The 13,449-nt window shown below is 29.2% G+C and overlaps 1 protein-coding gene across 1 annotated transcript; it reads right to left on the bottom strand.

The window, feature by feature from the left end:
• Window positions 1-7,204: 7,204 nt before the first annotated feature.
• On the bottom strand, window positions 7,205-11,603 carry LOC136078107 (uncharacterized). The gene is made up of 2 exons (XM_065792977.1): window positions 7,787-11,603; window positions 7,205-7,352 (listed from the first exon to the last, which is right to left on the bottom strand). Exon 1 carries the CDS (start codon window positions 9,954-9,956, stop codon window positions 9,039-9,041), a length of 918 nt encoding a protein of 305 aa, XP_065649049.1. The 5' UTR covers window positions 9,957-11,603; the 3' UTR covers window positions 7,205-7,352; window positions 7,787-9,038.
• Between the last annotated feature and the right edge of the window lie 1,846 nt (window positions 11,604-13,449).

Genomic DNA, 13,449 nt, shown 5'->3' on the forward strand with positions numbered 1-13,449 from the left:
TCATCATCATTAGGTCCCAGGACCCACCAAAAAAAATTTTAGACTTTTAAGTGCATTAGTTCAGGTAGAAGCAGGTTTCATATGAGAGGTTGCGTGATTATTCATAAATTTTACAGAATTCTTTCAATTTTTAGACATTTTTGGTCTAAAAAAATATTTCAAAACATCAAATGGAGAAAATAATATTATGTTCTAAACTATAATGTAATTTTAATGCATTTAAATGACCTTAAACATGTTTTTTTTAATAAAATTTTAATTTTTAGGCCTGCTGAAAACAAAAAAATACCAATACTCATTATAAAATTGTATCCTATCATATTAAATATTAAAAAATCTGCAATTTTACTAATTCATGTTTTTTTTTATTGTTTTTTTTATTTGATGTGACTTGATTGATTTCTATTACATTTGATTTTTCAGAAATATCTAAATTAAAAAATATATATAATGGATAGTGATGATGATGGAACCCTCCGCAGATCCTCTAGGACCAGAAAAGGTCAGAGTGCAGCAAGAGAGAGAACTGAGGAGAGTTCCAAAGAGCCTTCCTTATGCCAAAGTCATTCTTCTTTGAGAAATACCTCTCCTAGAACTAGCAGGGACCATCAGCCAGGATCCTCATGTACATCCCAAAGCAGAAATCCAGCTCCTCAGCGAACCAAAAGGAGTAGAAGAACACTCTACTTGCTTCAGCATCCCCTTCATATGTTTGCACCAAACAGGTTATATTTTTTATTTACTTTTAAAAAGTATTAGAAAAAGCTGAGTAAAATTGTTTATCAAAAATAGTTGTATGTAGAAAAACAATGTAAACCTACTTTTAATTTTTTTAGACTACCCACAATGGGAGAAGTTTGTCGTCGAATATATTGGCTAAGTTCAAAGAACAATAAACAAAACTTATCCTGTGCACAAATGTCAAGGTCAAGATTTATGGTTTGCAGTGAAGGGGAGTGTGAAATTAAAAACAGAGAGGAATTCACTGGTGTATGTATACTCAGAGAACTGTTAAATCTTTGGGACAAGGGTGGTTTTGATTCAAAATTTCGGTTAACAGAGCAAGTAGTCAAGGAAAAGCTTGTACAATCTTATGATCGCTACCAGAAACTATGCAAAGTTAGAACCCTTTATGAAAATAGAGAGAAATAGGAGCAATTAAATAAAAAAAAACAGGATTTTGTAAATGAGGCAAACTGTACATTTCAAGTTTATAAAACAGATATCTTAAATCTGATCAAAAATGATGAAAATAGAGACAAAGATGCAAAAAGACAGGACATTGAGTTCCTGAAGAAAGCATTTAGAGGTGAAATGGTAAAGTTTGACAACAGTAAAGACAAATCTTATCATGACAGAATTAAAGATGGAGAAAAAAGAATGTTTGATATGATAGAGAGAATGCATAGAGAAGATAAACGGGAAAAAGAGAGACAGGAAAGGTCAAAGAAGAAAACAGTAGAGGAAAAGGAAAGAATGAAAAATTTTGAGATGGAAGTATCATTTTCATCAAGTGGAACAAGTGCGACTGATAATGATAGTGATTTTGAGCCTTCACCAAAAAAACAGGAGATTAGTAAAGATAGAGTTTGCCTGCAGCTTTCAATGAGTGACATTCTTGACATCTTGACAAATGGGTTCCATTCTTGACCAGGTATAAGGTAAGCGTTAGAGCAGAAACCTCACTCCTGGCCTCACTTTTTAGTATCGCTGGTGTTGATCTCAATACAGTTCCTGTATCAAAGAGTGGTCTGCATAGAAACAGAAAGATTGTTCTTGAAAATGAAGCAGAAATGGTCAGAGAAGAAAATCTAGACAAAGTACGAGATTTTAAGGTTGTCCTTCACTTTGATACAAAACTTGTCAAGCATTATAGAACTGAAAAAAAAATGTCTGAAACTGTAGAAAGGCTAGCTCTCAGTCTTTCATCACCCCAGGTCAATGAACCCCTAGATTTCTTGCTCGGAGTTTTAGAAATTGAGTCATCTAAAGGACAGGATCAAGCTATTGCTATTCAGAACATTTTAGAATACTATGAGCTCACTGACCAAATCATTGGTTGTAGTGCAGATACAACTGCCTCTAACACTGGAAAGTACAATGGGGCTATAAAGTTCCTGGTGGATCATGTGCTTCAACGATCAGTGCTTTGGCTCCTCTGTAGGTACTAAAATATTTATAAAAATCATTTATTTTGTCACATACATTTACATTGTACAGTGTACAGTTATTCATATTTAAATTTTTTCAGGCACCACATATCTGAAAGCCACATATTACATGCAATGGATTATATTCAAGGAACAACAAAATCGCCATCAAGAGCAATATATAAAGATTTCCAAAATAACTGGCGAGAAATACAAGAAGGAGCTAAAAATATGGATCAATTGCTTTTTTTTAACTATGACAGAGATGAGTTTAAAGTAGGTACTACTTTTCATACAAGAGTCATAGAGAATTTTTGTGAAACAGCCTTGAAAAGAGATTGTTTTCAAAGAGGAGACTATAAAGCTCTATGTGATCTACTGGTCATTTACCTTGGGGGCCATGTACCTGGTTTCCAATTCAAGCAACCAGGTGCACATCATCATGCCAGATTCATGGCTGACTGCCTATACTTGCTGACCATGCAGTTGACTTCGAAGATAAATTCAAAATTGAATAAAAGTGAGAAAGATATGTTGAAAATGTCAACTGACTTTATTATCGCATTTTATGGATCATACTTCCTGAAGTCTCCTATTGCAGCCCAGGCACCATCAAATGATTTGGATGCTGTCAAACTGTCTTTAGAAATAATGTCAAATGAGCTATATAAATCCAAGTATGGTCCTCTGGCAAAAAAGCTCCATTCAAGCCTGGTTCGTCATAGTTGGTACCTGACTTCTCAGTTGGTTATTCTTTCAATAGCAAATGGTGATCTAGATTCAAAGGAAAGAGCTGAAATAGCTCTAAAGTTGATAAGCTTTGATCCTCCATCACTTGATGAGTTCAGTACAGAACAACCAGATTCACCAACACATATACTTCCCATGTCAGTTTTGTCTGATTTTGTTACAGAGGAGTCCTGGCTGATTTTTACTTACTTAGGTATTTCTAGAGAAATGATAAAAACATCGATAGATGATAACTTTAATGTTTCAAATGTTTCATATACAAATTTTAAAAATCAAGTAGCCAACCTTGCAGTGGTCAATCATAGGGCTGAGCGCCACATTCGACTTGTTCAAGATTTTGTGGCTCAAACCCATGATGAAGAATTACCACAAGACACAATGCAAGTTGTAACTAAAAACAGAAAAGAAGTTGGAAAAGATATGAAAAAAACTGATTTTATGTGATTTTTTAAAGATTTTGACCTTTTTATTGTTGCTATTTGGTGATAAATACTCATTTGTGATTTTTTAAAAAGCTAAAAATTAAGGAAATGTTTTTTTAAGATAAAAAATGATTGAAAAATGAAGATGTTAGCGATATTTTTTTCAATAATCACGCAACCCCTCTTATGAAACCTGCTTCTACCTGAACCCATGTACTTAGAAGTCTAAAAAATTTTTTGGTGGGTCCTGGGGCCTAATGATGATGATTAAGAATGAGTGCTAGTGAAAATATTTTGGTCAGTTTAAAAGTGGGACACCCTAATATATATATATATATATATATATATATATATATATATATATATATATATATATATATATATATGTATATATATATATATGTATATATATATATATATATATATATATATATATATATATATATATATATATATATATATATATATATATCATGAATCATTCAGACTAAATAATCTATATCTTTTTCGTTTTAGATTTTCTTACTTTCTCATAAAGGCATATATTATGCTTAATATTTATTATTATAACACGATTTTTTAACTTATAGTTCACTTATAGTGTAAAACGAAAAATAATATGATATTAAAAAAAAAATAATTACGTTTACAATGTATATTGTATTGTACTGTATATGCTTGTATGTACGTACCTATGTCTATGTAAACGCGTGTACGTATGTATATGTGTATCTTTGTATGTATAAGTATGTATACATACTCATACATACAAAGATACAGGTACACATACACATATACTCACATATACATGCATATATATATGCATGTATATGTGAGTATATGCGAATGTGTATGTATGTAAACTCATATCTAACCTATTTTGCTGTTTTCGTAACCAACCTGCACATATTACAAAGTCGAACAACAAAATGAAGGACAAGAAAGAACTTTTACGACAAACCAAATAAGTTTAAACAAACAAGTACTTTTATTTATGAGACTCAATTTGCGATATTGAAAATGTTTACAAACAAAGTAGAACGACTGTATACATGTGTATAAAATACAAGAAAAAGATGTGTCAACAATAAAAAAAAAATAGGCAAATTAGTATCGGCTGCTCAGCCGTTATCTTTGTGTAGAGCCGACGACACACAGTGAGTCAGAAAGGTGAAAAAACAGCAAAAATTATATAACTATCATATATAATAATGTGATACATCAATATTATCGTATTTTGGGTCAAAAAATTTAAATTTTCCATTAAAAATAATTTTTACGCGTACTTATGACGCGTAAGGCGCGCGCATAGGCGTGTAACTGTCTTTTACGCGCGTAAAATATAACCTAAATAAAAAAATCGATTTCCTTGATCCAAAATACCATATAAAAGAATACCACATATTTTTTAATCTAAATATTTCTTGTGCCGAAGGCTCGTACTACTTACGCGTATACGCGTTAGAGACTTTTACGCGCACAATGACTGATATAATTTAAAAAAATTAAATTACTCAAACCAAAACATTTATTAATTAAAAAGAAAAACTGGTTCGAAAAATATTTTAATATTATATAATATTAAAATATATTAAAAACAAAATAAATATTTATCTTATCTAATTTTTCTTTCAAGAAAACAAAAAAAGAAAACCTAATACTAATAAAAAGGCTTTATTTCATTATTACAGCATTAACAAAGATTCAGGGGTAAGTGTTTTTCCATTTTCAACCTTGTATTTTTTAAAACAAGTGTTTGATATTACAGGATCACTTCTAATCAACAAGTATTGGTTATTGGTACTGGTTTTTCATAACATTCTTTCTAGATATCTTGGCTCTATGGTTTAATCTAGCTTTGCGAATTTCTTTATTTAGAGCCTCTTGTGACTCTTCAGAGAAGTAACCAATTGACAGTTCTAATGCCTCAGATATCTGCACACCATGTTCCAAGAGTTTATGAACAGTTGGGGGAATCACATACCAGCAATAGTTTTTGAGTATAAGAGCTGTAGTTTCATAGCAATACTGGCCAAAACTTTCAGAGTTCAACTCATAACAGGAGCATACTGCTATTAGGATTGTCCTCAATCTAATAATTACATCTACTGCCACTCCCGTTATATCAGCGAAAGTTTCAGCATTTTCAAATGCTCTTCTGGCAGTGTTTCCATCGTTAGTGTTGCCAAAACTCTGTTTGGGCATATCAACTATAAGACTTAGCTCTTCTCTAAACCTCAGTTGAATGTTCGTTTTTTCATTTTTTACTAATGCTTTTTCAGCAGTGGATTTGGCAAAGTATTTTTTAATGTCTAATTTATATCCTAAATGTAAAATATATTAAAAAATCTGAGCCAGCAATGCAGAGTAGAAAGACCCAAAGATAAAGCTTTTTCATTGATTTGTTTAGATCTGATCAATGCTGGGTTATTAAGTTCACTGGGCTTAGCTCCGCAAACATTTCATGATTGCGAGGACAGAGTGTTAGTTAGGGCATTAACCACTTTACCATCAAACATGGTTAAATCTAGTTTGAACTTAAATGTGATAGTCGTATCCGGTTTGCCTTCCGCTACTTCTAACTTTACTTCAAACTTGACTAGTCTATTTATTTCTGCTTTTAAAAGTTCATATTCATTTCTTATCAATTCTTCCGTTTCTTTTTGATATTGGAGATGGAGGGGTCTACAGTAATGAGTACTAGAGGGCTTTTATTTAACCATACATTTTTGTTCATGATGGTTAATTTAAGTGGAACAACAGCTGTCTGGAAAAGACTTTGTTCATTAACTTGGGCTTCACCAATATTTGTATCAGTGTATTTTTGTTTATAGACACTTTGACTGGAGGCACCATCAAAATCACCTTTAAAATGAAGTAGACCTTTAAACCTCCCCCCCAATTTCAGCAAACATTCTCATAGAGTCTTGGCATTCCGTAAAAGTTAATATCCTTGTCAGAGTATGATTAAACATACCCTGTAGAGAAGTTGAAGCAGATGTTTCCGTCACAATTAAACCCTCAGGATAACATTTGTGTCTCTCATTCTTAATTTCATGAAGTGAAGGATAAATTTCTGCATTATGTATTATCGATGAATTTCTAATAATTTGATACTGTTCATCAGAAAGGTCACACTGAATTTTTAAGCTCAAGGCATCTTCGGTTTTCATTTTTATCGGAAAATTAATCTTTTTGATTTTATCTTTTTCAGAGTTTGTAGCACTTTTCACAAGATCAACGAAGTCTTTTTTGCTAGGATCTCTCCCAGTGAAAAACCGCACATGGGATACGCGTGGATTTTTTCCATATGTAACCCATGTGGGGATTATTATTTTGTCCCATGTGGGTTTCATATGGTAAATCCCACATGGATTCCATATGGTAATTCCCATATGGGATACGCGTGGGTTTTTACCATATGTAACCCATATGGGGATTATTATTTTGTCCCATGTGGGTTTCATATGGTAAATCCCACATGGGTTTTATGTGGTAAATCCTACATGGAATATAGGTGGAAAATACTACATGTTATAGATCTTAAATGCCACATATTTTAATCCAAATGGTATAAAAGTAATCAATACTAGACAAATGAAAGTCCGAATGCTTCTATGATAATTTTTAAAATTCTTTTAATTTAAAAATTACTTAAATAATTATTTAAAATTAATCATCGAAGCTTTCAGAGAGGCTTAACTTAATCTGGTATTTACTAATTTATCCCATTTGGTATTCAAAATATGTAACATTTTTGATCTTTTACATGTGATGTTTTCCACCTATAACCTATGTGGGATTTACCTTAAACTATTATGACGAAATTTTATAAAATTAAAAAACGTGTTGCAAAATGAATTTATTTGAAAATAAATGCTATTAATCAATACATCCAAAATGAATATTAAAAATATTATTTTTTCTTTTGCGATTTACACGCCGTTTTTTGTCGATTGAATTAATTAAATCGCTTCGGCTTGCATAATACCAAGGTTTTTAGTATCTTCTAACTTTCTTCAAACATTTTCTAAAAAAAAAAAATATAAATACAACTATATATAAATATAAATATATATATACATATATAAATATATATATATAAATATATATATATATATATATATATATAAATATATATATATATATATATATATATATAAATATATATATATATATATATATATATATATATATATATATATATATATATATATATATATATATATATATATATATAGAGAGAGAGAGAGAGAGAGAGAGAGAGAGAGAGAGAGAGAGAGAGGGGAGAGAGAGAGAGAGAGAGAGAGAGAGAGAGAGAGAGAGAGAGAGAGAGAGAGAGAGAGAGTGAGAGCAATTTTAATAAGGAACCTTATTAGTCGAGCAATTTTAATTATTAGCCAGGTTGAAGTCATTAATGACTAAAATATTTCACAAATAATTATTTCCTAATTTATTACTTACAATGACTAACGTATTATGGGTAATTGAACACATATTATGTGTAATGAGCTTAAACCCATGAGGAGAATCCTGAAAAAAAGTGATCAAATAGGATAAGTAGTTAAACAAAAAAACAAAAACAAAAATGTAAAAACCTACTTTAGAACCATAAAAAAGTATATATCTATATATTAGAAAGATAACTGTATTTTCAATTTTTTTTGCTAAAAATGGTAACAATAAAAACCACCAACAATAAAAAACACCAACAAAAGTTGATTCAAGCAAAAAAAAAGTTTTATCAATATATCTCAACAGGGTAAATATTTACAAATCCAAACATATTGAGAGACATATAGGCTAATGAGAAAATAAAAAACATAACAAGTAAATAGCATAATAAATTACAAAACTAATTTTCACGTAAATTATGATAGCTTTAGTATTTTGGGAGTGGTAATTAGTGAGTAATTCTTTAGCAGAATATTAGAATATACTCTGCGTTTTTTTTTTTGTGATTTTAAATTTATATTTAGCAGCAATGAACTGAAACTGAGTAACACAAAATGTTCTGCATGAAGGGTCAGTAGCACCTTGAAAAAAAAAAGCAAAACATTGACCATTAGAAAAGAGCATCAGAAGGAATTTCAAGTCCGCCTCTGTTTAGGCTATACAGATAACTTCCATATTTATAATAATAATTGGTAGAATCATCATAAATTTTTATTTTGCTTTTTTGCACATAGCCAGCTATGTAAACTACAGCCACTAATGTAGATTTATTAACTGAGCTTTCAAGATCATGTATATTATCCAGAAGTTCTTTTTATCAGTAGAAATATCTCTAAAACATATGTCACAAGTATGACCATCGATACCATCAACAGGAATGTCAAGTTGTAATATCAATTTAGTATGTTGAATATTATTTTTTTCAATTACAGATTTAGCGTTTATAAAGTAAGTACCTCCAGATCCCTGTCAAAGCTTAGAAAAAGCTTTTTCAAGTGGATCTGTTGAAAACCAACCTAATAAGACATACTTTGCTCCATTACTCAACAAAGTTTCTACGAGATCAATAAAGCCATAACATGAATGCACTATTGCATTGCTAGTATCTAGCGTAAGCTGTTTTACACGCTTACCTGTAGGTTTCATAAAATTTGACAGTTCAGCAATATCTCGTAGCAGTTGTAACTGTTGATCACCAACTGAGTGGATTTCTCCGCATAATTCATTTCTAAACCGAATGCCAGCACCAGGTGCTTTAACATTAACAACATTCGAAAAAATTTTTTTTTTTCAATAAATACAGCAGTACCATCAAATGCTTTATTTTAATCTCTGGATGCGTTCTTAATGCAGCTACTGTTTCTTCGCAAAAAACAGACAAACAAAACTTTACAGATTGTCTCTTTATTGGTTTTGGATAAACTGATTTAGCCGTAAGTTTAGAGAGTTTAAAAAGACTATTGCACTCAGTTTTATATATAGTTTCTAAATCACTCCACTTAGCCAAAGCCAGTTCTTTATTGTTCAAAAATTGAAGTTCGTCAGTCTCTTTTGTCAACCAATTGTTTCGTATAGATTTTAAGAGATGCACATAATCATACAATAAATATATACCTGATGTTGTTAACCATGGTTTACTATCAACTGTTTTAAACATTCCAAAAAATCTTTGATTTACAGGGTTACCATCAGTAATTATTACCAGTGTCTTACTATTTTCAATATTATTTATCGTACCAACAATTTGTTGACATTGAGCAAACTGAAATTCAGAGGAAAGATTTGCAACAGGTTGAGCTCTACATATAAACTCTGGACCTCCAAAAAGACATTTAATCATAAATGATAAAATTGTTTTAGCTAACTTTTCAGGGTAGTTTACTGCTTGACCAAACAAAGCACCTCTTTGGTAAAGTAATGAAGCTTTGACATAGACCTCATCAATTAGTAGTATGGAAGTTCTTTTCAATGGATTTAAATTCATAAAAATACTATTTATAAAACTTAGGTCCTCCATTGAGCTTATTTTTGAAGTCAATCGTGTTAAAGTCCTTATACTTGGCAACTTGTAGTCAATACACAAACAATCATATAAACTTCGTCGCATAGCAAAATACTCATATGCTCTACATATAATATTTGAAGTATATAAAACTTCACCAACATTAACTTTTCTCATAGCATTAAGGTGTTCGAATAGAATATTTGACTGAAGCGAACTTTCTTTATTTTTTAAAAATCTAACTGTTTCAAATAAAGCTGATTTTGTTTTTATTAACTTTTATTTGTTTACAGCTAAAGATGAAATACTACAAGTTGTGCTATTATGGTTAGCTACAAATGAATAATCATTGAAAATTACTAAAATAAATAATGGAACACCAAGTTTGTACATTTTTGATTGTATGTGTAAACTTTTTTTATTAAGCTGGAAAACAATAACATCGTTATTATCACTTAACAAAGATTGAATATCGTCAAATATAAGTTCATCCTCTTTTAGAAAATCATTTAACTCATCTGGTAAAATGCTTCGAAAACCGCTTGAAGTTACAGTTTTTCTAACTTTACTTGCTGGTGTGGCTAAACAACTAGGCGGAATATTTTTAAAAACAGATGGTGGGTTTAAAGGTCATTGCTTGCCATATTTGCTTTCAAAAGGTGCTTCATTTGGCCAATGCAGTTGACATACTGCTGTATAGTCTGTAACAATAAAACCAGTTCTTGGGATAGCTTCACTACATCTTTTTCTCTCCTCTAGGTTCTTCGGGAATTTATAAATTGATATTTTTGTTATAGTTGAGTATTGATATTTTTGTTGTAGTTGTAATTGATATTGTAGTTGTAGTTGTACAAATTGATATTTTTGTTGTAGTTGAGATAGTTCGACTTGCAAAGAGATACACTGCATTTTAAATGCATTTTTAAGGCATTTTAATTATTAAAAAAACTTATTGTTAGTTTGACAATATTATTACCTTACAATGTTAACGCCTTGAACCTTACAACGTTATCGTCTTGAAGTTGCGCTATCTAATTTATAAACCAATCAAATTTTAAAGATTTATTAAAAAAGCGCAAACACAAACTTTCGTCTAATGTTAAAAATTGAAAATGTAAACACAGTATTAGGAATTGGCCTTCAGTTTAACAAATTTGTTGCGCGATGTCAAGGCCTGTTATTATAGAAGGCCGCGGTCACACATAATATAATATTATTAAACTAATAAACAAACATCTATATTTCTATAAGTAAATTTATTCTTTGATCATTGCCTTTATATCCTATCTCATTTTCATATCATAATCTATTATGGTATTATTTATATAACATGTCACAACAATATTATTAAATTTGTGATGTTCAAATATCATATGAACATTCTCTAACATGTTCATATGATATTTGAATACAGTTCTTGAGTATATTATCTGCAAACAATTGACTGATGAAGTTCAAATGTTGTCAAAAACCAAGCATGCATGCATGGGACACTGCAGTGTCCCACAAAGAAATGCAGGTTTGAAAGTCAAATTTTCTTTAAAAAAAAAAAATATTAAAATAGGGGGGAGATAGGGAGGTTTCTGTAACTTTTTTTAGGCTCCAAAACTTTTAACTTTAGATATAATGAGGTTCATAAAACTTTAGGTACTTACGAAGTACATTGAGGAACAAAAACAGGATATTTACAGAAACTTTTCAATTTTTAATCTGGAGTACCACAGTGTAATTGGGAATAAAGTCTCTGGGTCCAGTATTCAAAGTAATATGATCTAAAGTAATATATAAATTAAATAAAACGCTTTAAAATGCATGCAGTTATACATATAACTCCTGATAGTTAACTATATGTAAAACTAGTTATACATAAAACTTATTATATAAACTTTTTTTTTAAGGTTATGCTTGAACAAATTAGTACCAATTAATTCAAATTCAAGATTTAGTTCAAGTTCAAGTTCTTATTTATTCATTGTTTTTGTTAATTTTATATTTATTTGTTCAAATTTATCAGTTAGTACTATTTTTTACTACAGTAAGAATGTTTATCATTGTTGAACCGTGATTTTATTAATAACTTAATTTTATTTTCAACATATTTTGACAACACCCTTTATATTTTAAATGACGACAGCTTTACTTTTCTATTGATGTTAAATTTATTACGTTTCAATAACTCAGATTGAATCTTAACTGAATTATTGTAAGCTTTGTAGGGGTTTGTTGTATATCAAATGGTGTTGTAAATAAAGTAAAAATAATATATATATATATATATATATATATATATATATATATATATATATATATATATATATATATATATATATATATTTATATATATATATATATATATACATACACACACACATATATATATATATATATATATATATATATATATATATATATATATATATATATATATATATATATATATATATATATAAATATAACATTAAAACAATAAAATTGATACAAAATTTCACTTTAAAAGGAATACCATTAACATTGTGATGATAGTAGCATTAGGAAACTAGTATTTATGTATTATTATTATACTATAAATAAATAGTTTTTAATTCATTTTATAAAATAGAGACTGACAACTGATAATTAATGGAAATAAATACAAATTATAAAAATCATGTAAACTTCATTTATTATTTCTAAATACAATATTAATGTTAGTCTACAAAGTTAAAATCAATTTAGAGCATTGTTATTATTTCTTTTGCGATTCGCACTTCCACTTCTGTCTCTCAAATTTATAAAATAGGTGGTCAAAGCTTGCTCAATAGGTAGGTTCTCAGCATAACAATGCTTTTTTCTTACACTTTCTAAAGAGAAATATGGCAAATTGATTACTTATTTTACCTAAATCATAGGGTCATCTATGCATAATGATGTCAGATGATGACCCGGTTTATTGAACACCTTCACCCTTTATTAAACTCAGTCAATTTTTTGCCATCTCAAATTAAAAATGATGTCAGCTTTTGTTATCATATTATGATGGTATATCTGAATTGTTAGTATAATATAAAAAATGCATATACCATTTTTTTTTTTCTGGTTAAATTATACATTTATTCTCAACAGTACTAAAAGTAAAAAAAATAAACATAAATTGTTTTTTCAGATAAGCAAGCTAATTTCTGAATTTAAATTGTTTTTCCTATGATCCTCTACAGTTTTAAGCAACAAAAGCAAGAAGTTTTTACACCACATTGTTGGTGTAAATACCTCTAAAACCTGCTCATAGCTAGCATAAATTGTTTTACTTTTTTTTAAATAAAATGTTTAACTTTTTTTTTTAATTCAATTTTTTAATTGACATTATTTTGGTCTCAACATCCCCTCCCCATTGTCAATTATTGTTGGATGATCCCATAGCCTAAATGGATGATCCCATAGCCTAAATACTATATATATATATATATATATATATATATATATATATATATATATATATATATATATATATATATATATATATATATATATATATATATATATATATATATATATATATTATTTTTACTTTATTTACAACACCATTTGATATACAACAAACCCCTACAAAGCTTACAATAATTCAGTTAAGATTCAATCTGAGTTATTGAAACGTAATAAATTTAACATCAATAGAAAAGTAAAGCTGTCGTCA

This window comes from Hydra vulgaris, chromosome 03, assembly GCF_038396675.1.
Source record: "Hydra vulgaris chromosome 03, alternate assembly HydraT2T_AEP".
In the NCBI taxonomy this organism is placed as follows: Eukaryota; Metazoa; Cnidaria; class Hydrozoa; order Anthoathecata; family Hydridae; genus Hydra; species Hydra vulgaris.